This window comes from Bacillus rossius, chromosome 1 (assembly GCF_032445375.1).
Source record: "Bacillus rossius redtenbacheri isolate Brsri chromosome 1, Brsri_v3, whole genome shotgun sequence".
Taxonomy (NCBI): Eukaryota; Metazoa; Arthropoda; class Insecta; order Phasmatodea; family Bacillidae; genus Bacillus; species Bacillus rossius.
Genome location: NC_086330.1, coordinates 92,560,926 through 92,582,187, shown reverse-complemented (window position 1 = coordinate 92,582,187; position 21,262 = coordinate 92,560,926). Strand labels below are relative to the sequence as shown.

The window sequence follows — 21,262 nt, the reverse complement described above, 5'->3', positions numbered from 1 at the left end:
AGTAGCGGAAAAGGGGATGGGGGGGGGGGGGCCCCCCATATGTGTCGTAGTTGTTTGGTGTGAATGGTGAAAATAAAAAGTTATTGGGCAAAAAAACCCTTTTTTGTTTTTTTTTATTTTGAGAAATTTTTTGTAACTTTGACTGGCTGTATCTCGGTTAATATTAAGTGGAAAAAAATGTGAGACGGTGTATTTTAAATGAAATTTAATGCTCTACAACTTTGAAACAAATATGGTACACCAAAAACGCTTATCGTATGAGATATAATCGAAAAATGGAAAAATGTCCAAAAAAGTCTAGGTTTTTTGCCCCCCCCCCCCCCCCCCCCCAAAGTTAGCACAGGGTCCTTGAGGTCGAAAACTCAGATTCTACATCCCAGAGTACCCCCAAATGACATATCAAAATTTCATAACTTCGGAATACTTTCCAGCTACCCCCCCTATTTTTAATTATATCGACTGGACTATAACACCAACCACACACATAGATATCAATCTAAAATGAAGCATTCAATAGCACTGTCAACATGTTTCTCATCCCTATTATTCAGTCAACACGGGTGTCATACATGCATCAACACTAATACAATTGCCTACTGCTTTCACATGTATATTGTAATAATAATATAAAAAAAGTAAGGCATTTAAAACATAACGCATTATCATGTGTAACAAATAGAATTATTTACAAAAAAACTTTTAAAAAGAAATTATTTATATTTCAGACTAGTTATTTTTAAGTTACCGCATTGTTGTTTTGTTTTGCCGTGACTTAAACACAATCAATTAGAAATGATTTAAGAGTGTAAAATAACACTGGCCAACAATGAATATGTTTCGGGGTTAAAAATACCCAAATATTATGTATTTTCACACCCCGAGTTCAAAAATCACCTCAAAAATGACCAAATAGCTCTTGTTTTCAAGATACAGTAACATGTCACTTTTTACATGCTCAACTTTCACTTTGTTGAGAAATTTAGTTTTTGGATGTTGGTACACCTGTTAACTGACAAAACCAAACTTTTTACAGCTATTTTGAGGTTATACACGTGATTTCTGTTCTTCAGATAGTACTTGATGTGGTTTCTGTTGTTTTCTTATTCGAATTTAATGTTTTGGAGTGATATTTAAGTGTAGTAAACCAAAATGCCACGAAGTTGTGTGAATTCAGTGAATAACTTTTGTTATATTTGTGGTGAAGTAACATTTTCGTCAGAAACGCAATCTTACTCTTGCTGTGAAGACTGCTTATCAGCATTATTTTGGAGTTACGGTAGGTGACCAAGATAAGTCGTGGGCTTCACATTTATGTTGTAGCTCTTGTTCAGTTACATTAAGAGAATGGCTGAAAATAAAAAACGATATGCCTTTTGCTGTGCCCATGGTTTGGCGGGAGCCTACAAAGCATATAAATGACTGCTATTTCTGCTTGACTCCACCAATAAAGTCGGGATTGTCAACAAAGAAAAAAAGAACAGTTCAATACCCAAATATTCCTCGGCTATTCGACCAATTCCACATTCAGATGGTTTACCAATACCTACCCCACCCCACAGTTATGAACTTGGAAGTGGAAAATGAAGATAGTGCAAAAGAACACAGCCAGCCTAGCACATCTCATGACCCTGATTTTAAAGAAACATGATAAACCGCACAGACTGAGTCAAGCGGAATTAAGTGATCTCATTCGAGACCTTGATTTGTCAAAGGATAAGACAGAACTTCTAGGCTCAAGACTACAGCAGTGGAATCTTCTCCAGCATGATGTCAGGGTATCACAGTATAGACAGCGTTCGAAGGATCTCCTTCCTTTTTTTGAAAAGAAAAACAACCTTGTAGTATGCTGAAACGTTAATGGCATGATGAAATGTTTGAATTTGAACCATGATCCTACTGAATGGAGGCTATTCACAGATTCGTCGAAGCTTAGTTTGAAAGCTGTATTACTTCACAACGGTAACCGTCTTCCTTCTATTCCTGTTGGACATGTTCACATGAAAGAGACTTATGAAAACATGAAAGCCCTCCTTCACTCAATCAAATATGCTGAACACAAGTGGAAAATCTGTGGTGATCTAAAGGTCATCGCTATACTTTTAGGAATACAACTAGGGTATACTAAATACTGCTGCTTTTTATGTATGTGGGACAGTAGGGATAGGAAATCACATTACATTCAAACAGACTGGCCTGCAAGAAATCTTGGCCCTAGTGAAAATAATGTTGTTGCCCTGCCTCTGGTCGACCCAAAAGATATATTTCTTCCACCACTACATATAAAACTTGGTTTGATGAAAAACTTTGTGAAAGGCATGAACAAAGAAAGAAAGGCCTTTAGATATTTGAGGGAAAAAATTGCTTTCTTAGGTGATGCAAAAGTTAAGGAAGGTGTTTATGTTGGGCCACAAATTCGGGAGCTTGTGAAAGATCCTGCGTTTGACAGTTTTGGAGGGGAAAGAAAAGGAAGCTTGGAATGCGTTCAAGGGAGTTATAAAGGTTTTTTGGGAAACAAAAGAGAAGATAACTATGTTCAGTTGGTGAGGATACTTCTACAAAAATATCATGAACTAGGATGCAACATGTCTCTCAAAATTCATTTTCACCACTCTCATCTAGACTTGTTCCCTCCTAGTTGTGGTACGGTCAGTGATGAACACGGTGAGAGATTCCATCAGCATATTTCTGTAATGGAACAAAGATATCAGGGCCATTGGAATGAATCAATGCTTGCAGATTACTGTAGATGCTTGTGTAAGGATGCTTCAGAACTCACCTACAAGACAGGCCAAAAGAAAAATGAAATCCACATGATGGTAATAATATCCAACCTGCCAAGTATTCTGCCATTAATTTTTAACTCTTAAAAAAACTGAACTACTATTTAATAAATACAAATTTATTTATAATGTTGATAAACTTATCGTTTAAAATTTACAGATTTGCCACAATTTGTTAACGTTATATATTTTGACCCATGGCGTATCAAGAAACTAGAGCTAATAAAATTTTTTCATTGTCATTTTCGTTTATTTCAACCCAAAATTAGTAAGATTTGACTAATGAAGTGAGGGAAACATAACAAAAATATTTTTTTGTTGGCCAGTGTAATAAAACACTGGACTTTAACCTAATTAAATTATTATTATTATTATCAATGAAATACTCCATTCTTAGACGTTCCAAATAAGAAAAAATTAACAGCGGCGAAAAACAATTGAATGCACAATGGCAATAAACACTAAATTTAGCATTTTAAACAAAAAGTAATTTCAGTAACATCTTGGACAACAGTACCACACACAAAAAAATGTTCGGGGAAACAACACATGAGATCTTTGTTTTAAGGTCAAACTTTCCTAAACATTGGTTTAATAAAATAAACTAATAATAAAAAACACACCACCACTTCACCACACTTTTTAGATTATTAAAATCAGAAATCCACATGGAAAAAATATAACTGCTTAGTCAATCATTAATATTTATGATTTTTTTTAGTAATTACATAATTCTAAATACTAATTACAGTAAAACCTCGGTCGTACGGCCCCCAGTTCGTATGTACACCTCGGTCATCCGTACAGTGTTTCAGAAACCGTGAAAAATGAGGCAAAAAATTAAAAAATATGAAAAGTGTAAGAAATACGTTAAAGTTTATTAAAATACAGTTGCAACATGCAGCATTTATAACAAATATGGGCTACATACTTATTGCGTCACAGTAAAAAATTAAAAAAAAAAGACGCAAATTGATGGAAATTGACCATCAATAGCGCGCCGTACGCGGAGAAAGGTCATTGTACTCGGTTAGATGCTGTTACGGCGCGGTGTAGCCGCCGGCTGGCTGTCTTTGTTCGCTGAGCTGCGCATGCGCAGTATAACTCACTCTATGCTCCGCCCAGACTCATGACCTTCCATCATCAGCCAGCCAAAAAATGCGAGCTTAGCGGGAAAAAATATAAGCTCCACCTCCCGTTTATCAGTTTTTTCCAGTTCTAATACCAGTTTATTGGTATACGCACCAGTTTTCTCGCTGCCGCGACATGTTAAAGTTTATCATATCTCCCGCGGCAGCGGTGGGAAAAAGGATTGGGTTATAGAAGGGGGGGGGGGGGGGGGTGTGTTTGACGGGGGGGTTGGGGGGGGGGGGGAGAGAGTAGCCACAAATTGACGTGATTTGGCCTCACTGGTTCGTACGTACAACTCGGTCGTACGGACAAATTTTGAAGAACCGTGAGTGTACGTAGAATAGAGGTTTTACTGCACAAGTTTTTTTTATTGTTCCAAATGCAAAGTTATGACCACAGCATCAAAGAACACCGGCAGAAAGTGTATTGCACAGATGTGTATGTTCAACTCATACGTACCTTCAGGCTCCATCTTACAAGAGATGCTGACAACTTCATTTTGATACCATTAAATTGTTCTTAGGGCTATTGCTACAAATTTTAGCATGATATGTTTGAACGACAGCTGTCGTGTCTATCCCAGTCCCTAGGCCCGCTGTTGCCCATAGCCGTCTGGTCCGGGCATGAGTGTAAAAAAGTGTTCCGAGTGGTGAGCGCAGCGGCTGGTGTGATAAATGACAGTGCAATCTGACCCGGACCGCGTAATGTCTCCCATGCATCTCGTGCGTCCCCCTCCCCTGCTTACGCTCACCGTGCGCCGGTGCGTGGGAGTCAGTGGTAGCTCGCCTCTCATCTGCAACGAACGCATCTGAGCGCTGCTCTGCACTTTGTTGCAAGCGACTCTTGAGTGATTCGCCGTTTAGCAGCCAGTGCCTTAACGACATAGACCAAACTAAATGGCGTCTCGAGCGGCCGACAGCTCGAGGGGTCGCTGTTGCCCTGGCCTCCTGTTGTAAGCCACAAGGTGAGAACCAGTTCACTCCCCGAGTTTAAGGCTGCCTGGTGCGCTCGCAACAGGGGTCAGAGAGCCAGGTGTCGTCAGTTTCTTGCATTTGTTGACTTTCAAAAATATGAAAATTAACGAAGTATAATAAAATAGGTGCAAAGAGCCACACAAGTGTTTTTATTTATCACTTGCATGACTGTTTATTCTCTCTAAACAAACTTATGTGAATGTAGATCAGTTGAACATTATTTTGATAAAACAAATGCAAAAGATAAAAGTATATTTAAATTCCAGAAATAGCTCTCTACGAATATTATTGATAAGAAAATTTGATTAACATGGGATGTGAAACAGATCCTCAATTGGAATTATTTCAAATTTAACAAATATTTTACCAAGTAAAAAAAAGCATGCACAAAAAAAAATTGACAAAGCATTGGTCGCCCAAGTAGTTCAAGAAATCTCTACATAGCAAACTCAAAATACCGTGTTTTATCGCGTAATCGTCGCACGCGCGTAATTGTCGCAACCATATTTAAGGCTGTCAAAATTGGGATAAAAAACTTCTCGCGTAAACGTCGCATGATGGTTTTGGTCCCGCTAGTAGATGCCGAATGCTTTGTGTAGGTATCTTTTCGGTATAAAACGATGTATTTTAAAGTAGAAATCTAATATTTATTCGGTCATTACCATTTACTTAATAAATTAACGAAAAAATACGACGTCGTCTGGCGTGTAAATTTTCTTATTGACGGTTATAAAAGTTATTTCCTTTATCTGATCGTCTGCGTCGCCGCGGTGTAGGTGTAAGCTAAAATTTAATTTCGGTCATTACCACTTATTTATTTAATAAACGGAAATAAAAAGTTGTCTGACACGTAAATTTTCTTTTAAAGACGTTTTAAAACGGTATTTCCTTTATCTGATTGTCTGCGTTACCGCGGCGTACCACTTATAAAAATGTAACCAGGGCATCATTCATGTTTGGTTGTTGCTTCCCGTATAGAGCGCACGCACGTACTCGAATATCGATATCTCGCCGATTGGATGCAACGCGCGCTCTGTCAGGTGCCGAGTTAACTACATTTGATAGCCCGCATTCATTCGTGGCAAGTGTGTACTACGACACGTTAGTTCACGTCAGATTCTAGTGGCTTGCGTTCGCATTAGAGTTTTGGTTTTTCTATTTAAAGTTGAATAAAGGTTTTTGTTTCATGAATTATTAATAAAGATTGTTTGGCGTGCTCTTGTATACTCCGCCTTTTTAAATAAACGTACTTTCCATGAACGGGTTTTGTTTTTATGAATAACTTTACCTAACAAAAAAAATTTTTCCGCACAATAGTTGCACCCCTACTTTTCAAATTTGATTTTAGAATAAAATCTGCGACGATTATGCGAGAAAACATGGTATCTTACCAACTATAGGTAGTGTAATTCTCAATGTTATACCCAACATTGTAGTAGGACAATACGCAATTAACCCTGCAGTGTTTACATATTCGTCATGTGTGTACTTTAAATATTTTAAATGTTTCCTATTTCCTTGTTTTCTACAGTTGTGGTTATTTATTATCGCTGGAAATGTAATTGCACGTTTGGTTGTAACTTTTATAATGCAAACTACTTGAAGACATAAATCTTTGTGATAGCAAAACTATTCTAAAACATCTTTTATAAACTTTTGTATGTCAAAAAGTCAAAACATTTAAAATAAGTTATAATTCTAAGATTACAACATTATTAACCAAATAATTTACATCCACTTGGTGTATTAAGGCTTTTAGTGTTTTCAGAACAGTAGTACTATAGCAGTCACCCCTGGTCCAACCTTTAATTTTAGGCAAAAAAATTCATAATCAAACTTTGTATGGGTTGGAGTTACATGTTACTTTTCTCAGCTTATTGGCACATGAGAAATATGGCAATGGCTTTGACCCTCTGCTCTTCTCTGTCTGTTTACAATGGGAGGGCCTGAGGCTGCCTAAAATTATATTGGTTTCTCTCATACAAAGTAATTGTTGGAAAGAAAAAAAGTTCTTATAAAGGAAAAATGATTTCTTAGGTAAGAGTTTTAACTGGAACTCAATAGTTTTCTATACAGAGGTCCAGTTTTACGTAATTTTAACACAAGATAATATGTATTACCTGACATATGCTTACCTGAAGAAGTAAATGGCCAATCATTTGAAATAAATTTCAATCATCTTCCAACTAAAAAAAAAATAAGAACAGTAAAAATTAACGAACAAAAAATTACAGGTGTCAAGTCTACTGGTATGCCCCAAACATGCTGCTAAATACGGAAAATAAATTATTATAAAAACCCGTACATTAGAGTATGTCTAGATGTTGCCTCACAGTAACTGATTTTTTTTTAAATTGTCAACGTCATAATTTTTAGTACTCGAGAAGCATCATGTAGAGGTCACATTCTTATGTGTTTAAAGTTATACGCCCCTTTCTTCATATTCAAAACTGAATTACATAAATGACAAAAATTGTCAATTATAATTACTCTATAAATTAAGCATAGCACCATTAAATATTTATTTGGGAAGAAATACTTTATCAGATAACCTTAATGAGTAAACTACCAAACTTATTTAAAGTGGACATAATGTTAAATTTATAGCAACAATTTAATTTCAACAACAACTTTAAATACTTAAGCAAACTAATTAATAATAAAAAATAAGTAAATTGTTTTAGTATATTATAGTAAACAGAAATACTTAAGAGAAGAAATATTTTCAAGGTTGATTAATGGCACCGCTCAGTAAATCCACGGCCACACAAAAGCTACGGTATGTTCCTGATGTTCGCTGCGCCAAGTGGCCAGACAGTTCAGTCTAGTTTGTGATGTTGGAAGGACGCATCACGTGGGATTCAAGTGATGATTCTGACGATAATATTCAATCGGGTCTCACAGTATGTAAATGTAAAAAGAACAGTGTTCATTAATTTAATCCAGAAATAAAATAATTTGAATAATTTCATTATTTTACAAAACCAAATTTATGGATCATTTCATAATAAGTAACAACTGTTTGATACCTTTGAAATCAAATCCCGGAATTATATATCCTTTTATTGATTTATTCCATAAACATCTATATTTCTTAATCCTTCAAGAAACTATGATGTCGATATGAGTATTTAATGCACAAAACTGAGATAAATTAAACTTTTTTAAAAGCAAACGCAGACGCACAGTACTATTCCGTTCAAAACCAGATGTTTTTGCTTATCTGTGCATGCGCAGTCAGCACAACATTTAGAAAAATAACCAAGAACCAAACATCCAAGGATCACCAATGTAGCGAACATAGCTTGGTGTCTTGTGACACCTAAGATGCAGCTTGCTAATCTTGACTTGTATAGCATAGTAAGCATAGCACCCTGTGCGGCTGTAGCTTAAAATTGTGCAACTACTAAATGTCAAAATCAAGAACAACATTATTAAAAAAAGTATCATACTAAAATGGTTCCCGGATACTTCTATCAACAAGCTACATTTAAGGAATTATAAAAGTTCAGATATGACTCTTATAAGTCAACATACCATAAAATAACATCTGCCCATGAATAATAATCAGTAAATATATACTTTTAGATGTGTTAAGGCTTTGAACCAGGGAAACTACCCAAACAGTACTATGGAAAACATTGTGATTATACACTTACTTTCAATTGCAGATAACTCTTCAAAAATCTTCCAAAGATGGGATTTTGGCATCTAAAACACAAGATCCCCTAATTAACATAAACATGTACAAATAGACAAAATGTTGAAGTGAACTACTAAACAAATATGAGCTAATTAACACATTTTTATATGTACACAGCTGAAAATTCAATCGGAAATTTTTAATTTGGTGAAATAGTATTGAATTGGTTACTATTTTTCCATAGCTCTTTTATGAACTCAAAATTTTGACAAAAAGTTTATATGAAATTTTAATTTTAATTATATCAAATTTTAATTTTTATATAATCAAACTCTATTTTCATTGCATTGTGAAAAACGGTATTATCTTCTTAACATTATAATAGTTTAAAGAAATGGGGGTATAATGTTCCAATAAAATTTACACTCCAACCTTTATAATACACATTAAAAAAAATATTGCCACAAGTTTTTCCATTATAACACTATGTGACACTAAACCAGGCTATATCATATTTTTATGTATCCCTAGAAAAAGAACGTAGATTTTTTTTATGTATCCCTAGAAAAAGAACGTAGAATTTTGAGTATCTATGCCAATAAAGTTGTCAGGTATTTATTGCCAACAGGTTTAAAAAAAAGGACAGTAAAACCATAAATTGTTTCACATGTACCAAAAAACATGTTGCATAGTTGAATCACAATGCCAAGAAATTATCTTTTTATTCTCAAAGAGAGAATGTAACAAAAAAAGTTAAAATAACCAGAGATGCCAACCTTGTGGAGTGCCTGTCAGTAGTGAGCAACATTTGGCATAATAAAGATTGTGGTGGGGGAGGGGGGGGGGCAGGGCCCACCCCCGGGAAAATTTTGTTTAGTAAGTGCAAAATGGTGCTCTTTACACCATTTTCCTGGTAGAAATACCAATATTATTTTAAGAAACATTTTCTGAAAAAGAGACTGGGGAGGGTTGATACCGTATTTTTGAACAAATGTCTGCTAAACACACAAAACAATCAAAACACTGCCTTAAATTAGAGGTAACTTGCAATTTAAAAGAAAATAACCACCTAGTGCTAATATACTTCAGTATCTGATGACTTTTAAGTTCAGGTCCACACATCTCTTGGCAAACTTTCCAATGCATTTTTCTTTTAGAGCTCTTTTCAAGATAAAAATATATATCTACCAAGAATGATTCAACGTTGAAAGCCAATTCCAATGTTTTTGTTGCTTTCTTTGATGCCAAATGAAGCATGACACACACAGCCCCGTATTATCATTGCAGGATGCTGCTGCTTCAGAAATGCAAGTACACCCTTATTCCTTCCAATCACGGTGTTGGCATTATCACATCCAAATGACACACAATTTTCTCACTTCAATGACATAATTTTCAACTCTTTGTCTAATATCTTAAATATTCCTTCCCCTGTGTTGTCAAAACACTCTGAGTGAAAGCTTAAGTGTCATTACCTATTCCTTTACTTCACAATAATATGTAACCACAAAAGGATACAATTTACAATCATTATTGTCATTGCTGTCGTCTGTTGCCAAAGAAAAGGGTGAGTTCTGAATCCTATTTACGATACCTGCGACCGTTTCATCAGACATGCTCTTCACAATTGCGGTGGTTTTTGTTCTCCCACACAAATATTTGTCTGTTATCTTTGAGTCAGGAAACATTGCTTTAAATAACGGTTTTGCATGATTAGCTGCTAATAACAACGCATTGTGTTCAATGAGAAATAGTGTTAAATATCACTGCACGAATAACACTCGTGTCTTCAGCAGATGTGAAAAAAGAAGTAAGTGGTTTACACTGACCTCTAAGGCGACCATTTTCTTCATGTTTTTTGGATGCGACATGACGCCTACAATCATCGCGTCCACCGTGTTTTACAGAAAAATCACAATTGCACGTCTCACAAAACACGTTGTAGAAGTTTTTGAAGGTTGTAGGCATGGATATTATTCCGTGTAAGATCTCCGATAGTGCTGATTCGGTAGCCCGCTAGATTTCTTCGAACTTGAAGGCTCGCACATATTTTCAGTGATGGAACTTTTACGTTTCAACATTTTCTACCATTATATCGCAAATAACACGCCAAATGTAGTTTAGCATACATACGGAATCAATACACACATAACCTAACCGACGCACCAGAAAATAACAAAGCAAAACGAAACGGCATAGATATATTGAGTCATTAATGGACAATTGAAAATAAAATGTTACGAAATGTAAGTCTAGGGCATTTTGTTACACAAGTGACATCACACATGCATATATCAATGGAAACACGAACACAACATACCGAATATTGCAGAGACGTAATGTAAACAAACAGAAAAACCATAAAATGCATTAAATCCACAGTTTTAACCTACCATCCGTATTGCCGTAGTCAAGTAACGAAATTCGTAGAAACTACGGAAAATCCGTAGTACTTGGCATCTCTGAATAACGGTCTATAAACCACAAAATAAAAGATATGAATTATAAACTTGTACCAATTTACAAATTCCTGCCTATCGTTTTCTAGAGAAATCTAGTATTAAAAAGCATACTTCAACCTCATAATATTAGAAATTTCAATGCATTTATTTCTTATGCTTTTAGTAAAGTGAAATAGTGAGTGCAGTTATTTATTTAATTTTTAATTAAAATTAAAGGGAAGGGTTATTTCAACACAATGTTTGACCATAAAAGTTTCTTTCAGCAGAAAATGCTTAATGAGTATTAAGTTCAGATATTTTTGTGCTTACAGATGTCAATGTCTTTGCACAAAAAAAAAATACAGCTAGCTTCAGAATTTATTTCTGAAAGCTTGGAAAAATTAATATTAAATGTTAACACTGTAGAAGGAAGTTACTAAAATGCAACCAAATTTAGATTATGTTGACCTGTTCCTCCAATAATGCCAATGGATTTTTGCTATGTATCTTTGAACATGAGAAACGGGGTAAAACTTGGTAAAAAGCCAAAAGGACTAACTGTAGTTAACAACTCTTCATGCCACATGCAGCTGGTTTTACATCAGTAACTTTTCCACCAGCTAACTGCATTAAAATTGAAGGAAATCAACAATGATGCAGCACTGCAATAAATTGTTTAATATAAACGTCATGCATTTCTAACTGTATCAGTATCATGAACTTTGATAAATAAAATATTTTGTTAAAGAAAAGGAATAAAGTTTATATTATAACAGGCATCATCCTGCTCATGCATAAGAGCATGTAAACTAGTGTTACATCTGAATTTCAACTTCATAATGCACTACCTGCATTCGCCCCCACACCTTAACATTATATAGAGTAACAGAATCATGGATACAAGTGTCTGGTGCTCATTGAGCAGAATATAGGCAAACTATTTAAAAGTAACCAAAACCAAACCAGATACCAGCAGCGCAGTATCATCTAATGTGCTATTTTGTACAGAAAAACCCTTTTTCTAGACAATCCAATATAAAAAATAAAAAAAAAGAAATACCACACACAAAATTGTTATAAATCCTGACAGGTAAAATTATTTTTTATTAAAAATGAACTTTATTAATAGGTTATCTACATAGGAATTGTGTGTGTAAATTGGGTTACGATACCATAATAAAAATACTAATAAGTCGTTCGAAGAATTGGACACAAATAACAAACTATAAAGCTATATCCCAACCAACAGCAAAATTCGACATAAAACTGAAAAGTCTGTAGTATTGAAGAAGGTACTTTGAATAGCATAGTGTGCATTAAAGTTTGTAAAGTAATTCAGACTATAAAAAATATTTAACTACAATCAATTTTATGTATACCCGAGATTAGCAATTTTAAAAGTTCAGGTTACCTGATTAGCAGGTAGTTAATAAATTCATACAGACTCAATTACAGATTTGCTGATAATGGTCATGGAACACATCATAGCTTAATGTTTTGAATTATGACTCCGAATGCCAGTATTTTTTTGCAGAAATCAAAACTTGCACTATCTCATTTTTTAAATATATTTTACATAATAAAAAACAAAAAACCAAATCAAACAACATTGAAATTACAAATATATTCCACTTGAAACACATGTGTCGTGATCTAATGAAAAAGTTATGTCTTGAAATAATTTCGTAAGTGCTAAACTATTAATATTTTTTTTTAAACACTTTAGAACTACTCTAAATAAATATTGTTTAGGATCAACAGGTGATAAAAACGCATTCAAATAAATGGCCGTATTACAAAATAAAAGCTATTTTAGATTGATTTAAATGCCTCTATAGTATTTTAATTTATTAACACTTAAGTATTGATACAGGCACTTAAACTTTTATGTTTGTCAAAACAGATTTATTTCTTGTGAAAATCTGAATTTACCAGTAAAAAAAAAGATATTTCACAAAAATGAAATTTTATAGCTTGACATGATCTTTGCCTAAACAAATTAGTAATATTTCTTTTTTCATTTAATTTTCTCTTCAGAAATATTCTGTTATCACGAAACTATTCAATTTCACTGACTTTTCACATTTCTCTTTACCTGAAGCAAACCCACTAGTTTAGCTTAAATTTGGTCAACAGAACCCAAATTACTTCAAGAATATTGTCAAATCATTAATTAACAAAACAATGTACACAGGGTACAGCAGAGTTTTCAATCAAAAAAAGAACTCCCCTGAGTTTAATTGACTAACAATTTTTCACAAAACCTATACTTCTTTTTAAATAATTACATATTTTGGTAACACTGGAAAAAGTTAATATTGATTCCCAACATATGCTTTACCGAAATAAACTGGAGATCGAAGCAGTAAAAAAAAATACCTTGGACTAAAAATCTTGCTATACAAAAGACCACGCATCACACTGTAGACACAATACACCAAGAAGTAGCAGGCATACTCTAAAATAAGGGTGGGGGAGTGAGAGAAACTGAAACACTATCTTAATATCAACAGTTACATTTGTTTTTAATGTAAAAAATGTGAAAATTTATCTTTGTTATTACTAAGCACACAGTTAATAGTGATTGGTTACAAAAAGGTTATCTCCATAAAATCATTGGTGTTTAGTTTAAAGTACATTTTAAGTTACATCCTAACCTTAAAAATTAAAGGACTAGAAAACAAAAGTACAGTCTCTGTCCCCTCCTTGGAATTCACAGGCTACGGAGGGGACATCATTGTACACACAGAGAAATATTTCCAGAGTTGAATTAATGAGAACTGTTTTAGTGCTATTTCGAGTACCAGAACTGCTAACATTGCAGCATAGGCCTAGCAACAGACCATATAATATATTTGTGTACTTAATCATTGATGAAATTTATACATTAATTATGAAAATTACCATATACTTAGTACTGTGTTTATTACATTCATTAGATCCAGTATAATTGTGTAGAAAGATATTTGACAATTTAAATATTGTCACTAATACCTTAAATGTTAATAATAATAATAATTTACCTTGCAATCTGCTGAATTGATTATTTTCTGCTTTGACAAATGTTCATGCAGCACGGTTGTGGTCTGTCTATCCTCATTAAAAAAAAAAAGGCATTAATTTTACTCTTTCAGATGTTTTATCATTACAACAGAGCCCAATAAACGTTCTGATAGATTTTGTATTTATCTTGCAGAATAATGGCTCCCATAAAAAATAAAACTTCAAATTCCGCTGATAAGATCAAAAAACGAAGGAAACGGAAAAAGATCAGCATGAGAAAGGCTAGAGTAAAGGTTAACTAACAACCCAAGAAAGTATGAAGAAAAAGCTAAAGAAAGGGAAAGATACCATATGAGGAAAAAATTAATTTTGAATATGAGTGAAAGGGATCAACGACCAGTCAGGAAAGAATGGAGAGACCGGAAACGACATCAATAAAAAGAGAAAAAAAAAAACTAAAGAAACTGAAGAAGAATTAAAAATTAATTCTCCTGAAACGCCACCAGAAATTTCAGATGCTAAAGTACCCTCAACTTGCAGAGTTAAATGTGGAAAAAAGCGTTCCAGGAAAAACAGGAAGAAAATGTTAGAAGAAAAACGCAAAGTTGGAAAAGGACAATGAGAGACTATGAAGAAAACTTGAAAGATACAAAAAAAGAAGAGAATACGAGATTCATTATAACTTAATGCAGATACTCTAACCCCTAGAAAGAGTGTGGAAAAGTGATTTAGTAATAACACTAATTCAGAAGAAGTTAAAAAGAAAGTTTTGTTCGCTGAAGTTATCCGTGACCAAATAAAAGGCAGTTTTAAAAATGAGGAAAAAAAAAAAAAAAACTTATGTTACGAGTTTTAACTGGAAAAGTTATCAAGTACAGGCACTGTCATCACATAAAATCTGACATCCTACAAAATGTTAAAAAATGTTAAGTTTATGATTCTTCTATTGCAAAAAGATTTCTGAAAAGAAAACATGATGTACAAAAGTTTTTTTAAACTGACAGATAGGAGAAAATGTGCCGGAAAAAAGGACACAATCACCAGAAACAAAATAAGAAAATTATTCCTCAATGACAGCCTGTTTAATTTACACAAGATATTTATCAAGGAAAATCATGTCTACAGGAACATGAGTTACAGAACATTCTGCCAGTTGAAACCGTTCTGGGTTTTTTTCCCAAAAGCTGCAGACAGAGAAACCTGTCTTTGCAAAACACACCAAAATATGCTTCTGATCACTTCAAAGCTACATTCATTGATGATAATTAATAAAAAATCTCCAGATGCTGTATTCAAAAAGTTGTGTTGTAATTTCATGAAAGAAAGTTGTTACAAAAGAAAATGTGGAAAATGCAAAGGAAGAACTTCTGAAATAAATGAATTTCTAGATGAAAAGACTACTTATCATAAATGGGTAACCAAAAAAGTTATTATTTTGATTAAGGGAGAAAATAAGAAAGATAAAAAAAAACCTTTCACCAAATGACGTATTACCGCATATTGACTTTAGCGAAAACTATGTTTGCAAATATGCCAACGAAATACAGTCTGTGCATTTTGGAGGGTCTAAACCACAAATTACAATGCATACTGTTGTGTACTGCTATGATAAGGAACCTAGGTGTTTTGGAACATTATCAGAGAGCAATAGACATGATCCAGCTTCTGTTATAGCTCATTTGACTCCTGTCATTGTGAAGACATAAAAGCTGGGATTCCGAGACTGAAATGTGTACATTTCTTAAGTGATGGTGCACCTACTCAATATAAGAATAAAACAATGTTCTACCTTGTAGGTTATCTATCAGAAAAGTTTGGAACTGAAGAACTGCATTGGCATTTTAGTGAAAGTGGCCATGGTAAGGGTGCTCCAGATGGAGTGGGAGCAACCCTTAAGAGGACAGCAGATTACCTTATTGCAAGAGGAACTGATATTCCTAACTGTAAAACGCTTGAAGCCAAACTTGAAGAAAACTGCAAAGGTATGTCTGTGTTTACCATTGCAGAAAAATCAATACATGATATTGAGAAAAAACATTCTCCAAAACCTTAAAACTTTTAAAGGGACTGCGAAAGAACACCAACTGACCTGGAAAAAACCTTCCCTTGTGTTACAAGCTCGACATCTAACATGCCTGGAGTGTGAAGCTGGGATTTTCTGCAGCCATTATCATCTGGAAGAAGTTACTACAGGTGTACTATCCTTTATCCGAAACTTCAAAATCTGAAGAGCTCTAAAATCCAAAATTTTTTTCGAAACTTCAACGTCTGCGCTATTGTTCGCAGTTGTGTGGCAAACTCAAGTTGCGATCGCGTGACTAGTGAGAGCGAGTGACTTGGCAGCACTGCGTCAGCAAGGCAGCATGCAATTTGGCAATGCCGAGGCGCTGTGTTTACCGTTTTTCCGGCGAATTAGCGGATGTTACAGCTTGCTGCTTGGCTATGATAGGAGTTGTTTTATCGCGTCTAGTAGTTAACTGTGTTGTTGTGCGAACGTGTTGTCATATTTGAAGACAGCAATGGCAAAAAGGCATTCTGATATGAAGATGGGTGGTAACGGAAAAAAAAAAAAAACAGAAACACTTAACATTATCAATAACTCAGAGGGTGGAATTATTGCGAAAACTTGATCACGGCGTGCCTGTACGACAACTAACAGAAGAATACGGTATTGGAACTACAACTGTGTACGATTTGAAGAAACAAATAGACAAATTGTTTAAGTTTTTTAGTGAAAGTGACGACAGAAATGCAATGGAGTATAGGAAAACAATGCATAGGGCACAAAATGAAGATGTTGACCGTGTGTTGATGGAATGGATTCGGCAACAGCAAAGTGAAGGCGTGCCATTGAATGACCTAATGATAATGACACAAGCGAAAAAATTCCACAAAGAACTCAGAAGGCTGGCTGCAAAAATTCAAGAAACGTCACGGCATCAAATATTTGAAAATATGTGGCGAAAAAGCTTCAGCAGACCACGAGGCAGCCGAAAATTACATAGATGAATTTGCCAGGATTGTTGCAGATGGAAACCTCAGCCCTGAACAGATCTACAATGCTGATGAAATGGCTTTGTACTGGCGCTATGTACCCAGGAAAACACTGGCGCCGGCTGATGAGAATTCGCCGTCTGGATATAAAGTTGCTAAGGATAGATTAACTATTCTTGCTCGTGCTAATGCAGCTGGCAGTTGGCAGTTATAGGAACAAGCCAGCATCCTAGGTGCTTAAAAGGTGTGCATAATTTACCAGTGAATTACTACGCGAACAAAAAAGCGTGGGTCACTCGTGAGATGTTCACTGACTGGTTTAACAACCATTTTGTCCCATCAGCACGAGCTCATTGCAGTGAAGTAGGATTGGATGATAACTGTCCTGTTGTGTTGTTCCTAGACAACTGCTCTGCACATCCACCGTCCACCGGCAGAACTTCTAGTTATAAACAATGTTTCTTGTGTGTACCTACCGCCCAATGTGACGTCTTTATTACAGCCTTGTGATCAAGGAATTTTGCGCTCCATGAAATGCAAGTATAAAACCAACTTCATGACGTGCATGCTAGCTGCTGTAAAAAGAGGAGAGGGAATTAAAGAATTCCTGAAGCATTTCAGTATCAAAGATGCGCTGTATGCTATCGCGAATGTGTGGAATCTAATTGAAAAATCAACATTAACAAATGCTTGGAATAAGCTTTGGCCTAAAACGGTTTTTGACTGCGAAGAAGACGACGATGACTGTTGGATTTTCAACATGTACTGATAAGCGATTTATTTTGACAAGCCTCGTTTCCTATGAAAAAAACGTACCAGACAGTAGCATCAGTCAACTTGAGCCAGCAGACATTGAAGAAATGTTAAATGTTGACGATGATGTACCTGTTGTGCATTCAATGAGCAACTCCGAAATTGCAGGAATTGTTTTAAACCCTGACAAGAATGCAGATGACAGTGACGACAACGTAGAATAAAAATGTGAAAAGATATCAACTGATGACATGGTTACACTGTGCAATAAGTTAATTGCAGGACTCGAGCTACGTTCATTTGTAAATGCGCAAGAAGTAATGTCTGTGTATGCGATTAAAGAAAAATTGCTTAGTCAGAAGCCTAAACCAAAACAAGTGACACTTCAAGAGGCATTTAAAAATGCCATCATTCGTGCTGCTTCATCTCAGGAAAAGGAAAATCCTTCTCACAGCCGATCACGAGACGTACGAATTGACGGCGACATCGGCGCCAACGACGACGCACCATAAACATTCTCCAGATGTTTTACAGTATCAGTTGTTAAAAATAAATTATTTTGGCGATTGTTTCAGATATTTATTTATGCTACAGTGTTTATTTACGTTATGTACTTTGTTGTTTTTTGTACTATGTTGCTTGAAATCCTTAATACATCTGACATAACCTAACTTGGCTTTACTAGGCCTCCTGTATTAAAATTTCGAAATCCGAAATGCTGCTGGTCCCGACCATTTCGGATAAAGAATTGTACTCCTGAAGTGTATACTTTTCTTAAATATTAAGTAATAATATTAATATTACCATTAGGGTTTCTAATATTTTTAGTCATTATTTTGTTTACATAATTCAATTCTGGGGCAATTACTATACTATTGGTTTATCATTCAATATCTTTATAGTGCATTTACATTTAAAAATTAATACTTTTTTGTAAAATTTAATAATTTCCTTAACTGAAGTCACAGCAGCCACCAAAAGGAAGTTGCTTTACAAAGACGTTTATTCGGACAGTGATGAAGATGCTGAACCTCCTTCTATGAAAAAGGAGTTGAAAAAATCAGCGTCTCTTATTGCAATGAAACCAAGTGTTAATGATTATGTGATTATTAAATGCAGCGGAAAGAAAATGAAACAACACTTTCTTGCCTTCATAGAATCCTATGACAAAGACAGTTATGAGTATAAAGTTATTATTCTTAAAAAAACTGGCTATTCAAAGTTTTGTCTCCCAGAAATACACGAAAGGAAGCTTTATGCCATTGAAGCATCTGACATTTGTTAAGTGTTATGCCAGCCAGTGACCTTTCCATTGTTATCAATACGCCTTTAACTTTGATTTTTCTCGTTATATGTGAATTATGGTATTAACTATAATTTCTTTAAAATTTATCTTAATGATCAACATCTGTTAAAAAGGTTTTGCAATACCAGTATTGCCAAACAATGTTCAATATGATATCCTGTAATTAATTTGCTCTTTATAACATGTTAGCATTCTGCATTAGTGAAGTGTTATGTTAGCAAACTAACTTCAGTTGTTATCAGTACAACTGTACTATAGATTTTTTTATATGTAAATAAGTCTCAAGTGTAGGCTATATTTTTTTTCTAATACATTTTACTTTTGTTTTGTCAGCATCTGTGCATAGTACAACTACCTTGTTAATTGTTTAACTATCACACTAGTAAGTTAAAATGCTGTGTACATAACCACACACTAAAAAAAGTACCAAAATCAATGGTAAGGTTAAATTTGTCCACTCCGTGGACAGCCCCAAAATTCTATTTACATTTTATTAATTCAATTTAATGTATCGATCTTGACCACGTATTGTACTGAATTTGGCACAACCAGGGGAATATTTAAGAAGCTTTACAGGTGTATAAAATATAATAATTTTTTTTTAACCATACATAGTTTAGGTACCTTATTTTGGCAATCACCCTTTTATGAAAATAAGTGCTGTATAACTTACCTTGAAATATTCTCTCAGAACTTTGAAAATGGTGTTAACAGGTCTCAGATGTTATGTGCCATAATGCATGTGGAGATGCATAGCAAAAATATTATGTGTCCAATGGTCTTCAGGTAGCTAGCAGAAATAGCAATTAGGTTTTCACTATTGCTTCTCTTATAATTTTTTATTAATTTAAATTTGTAACATTCCCAAAAACAGAAACATTTTTAAGCGGGCATGTATTTTGGGTACATTTGCAGTTCTTGCAGCAAATTCACGTGGGTGTAGTTTCTTCAATTCAATCACTCTTTCCCCACTCAGCTAGTTTCTGTTCTTTCTTCTTTAACATGCACACAATCGCTGCATATGCAAGCAGTTCATAAACTGATGACGATATCGCCTAAAAAACTATCTACAATTTCCAACAGTTCGAACTTTAGGTTTGGGGAGAAGCACAGACAGGTGGATCTGTCTTGGTACAGCCGGTAATTCTGAACTGAGGCCGAACTGTGCATGTGTGGAGAAATAGTCTCACAGATATTGTATTGTGGTAATTTTAGAACATTAATAGAATATTTTAATTATAAAATTGTATAAGTATGTGACAATGAGAAGTATCCTTTTAGCAAAAAACCATTTCTTTACAGTTGTGATTGAAAGGTTATTTTTAATGGGCTTCATTTCTATAATTTTATCAAATAAAGTTTATTTGGAAAACTGTATATAGAGGATCACAAAGTTTGTTCTTTTGAGAACTTTATAGTAGTTTTCTGACATTCATAAGTAAGAGATGTGTATCCATTTTATCGTAGATCGTACTCACATTTACTACAGAATAAACCTTCAATAAATGTTATTCTACTTACCAGATCAGTTCAGAGTTTAACTTTAAAATCATGATAAAGGTCTGTATGTAGCTCAATCAAGAAGATTAAATAAATTTCTTTGTGGAAAGAATTTTGTGATTGCAATATTTGAAAATCACTAATATTCATGAAACAAAATGTTTTTCCTGAAATATCCAGGAATAGACAATTTATTAGTAACTAGGTATGGATAATCATATGAAGACACACACCATTAAAATTACATTAAATTTGATGACGTTTGAAGCTATGCATAGATCTTTCAAAGTCATTCGCAACTACGTGATCAACAGTTCCTGTAGACATTCCCACAAACAACTATAAGAATATTTTCCCACACTAAAGATGAGTGAACAAGTGTAACTTAATAGCCCAATATAAATTATACACCATAAGATGGACTATATATAGACTACACATTTAATTTAACGGTATGAAAATGATTATTTATTATGTAATGGTGTTCTTGTATAGTTTAAAGGTTTTAGCATCAAAATTTAAGCTTTCCTATGTAAACTTGGAGAAATTTGCCAAATTACGAACTTCTATTCATTTTAGTTTAATCTAACATTCTAGTAGAGAGCGTAAGAGTTATAACTAATTGCTCATAGATCTTGACAAGCCAATACAATATTAGCTTTATTCACTTAAGAAAATTTTTATAATTAAATAATTGTGAAAAATAAATTATGTACAATACAACCTTGATTATCAGT

At 34.3% G+C, this 21,262-nt stretch overlaps 1 protein-coding gene across 11 annotated transcripts in view; it reads right to left on the bottom strand.

Moving 5' to 3' along the window:
- LOC134540035 (hrp65 protein-like) overlaps positions 1-21,262 on the bottom strand; it is a 286,028-nt gene that overhangs the window by 66,969 nt on the left and 197,797 nt on the right. For 9 of the 11 annotated variants that reach the window (XR_010076400.1, XR_010076399.1, XR_010076397.1 and 6 more), the window contains exons 11-12: positions 8,545-8,596; positions 7,021-7,071 (exon numbers count right to left, since the gene is read on the bottom strand). Coding sequence is in view for 2 of the 11 variants with exons in the window: in XM_063382530.1 (XP_063238600.1) it covers positions 7,061-7,071; positions 8,545-8,596 (63 nt within the window). In the remaining 9 variants the exon portion in view is untranslated. Of the gene's footprint in view, positions 1-6,406; positions 7,072-8,544; positions 8,597-21,262 lie in introns of those variants that run through there. The other 2 variants (XM_063382530.1, XM_063382507.1) reach the window with 1 other exon arrangement.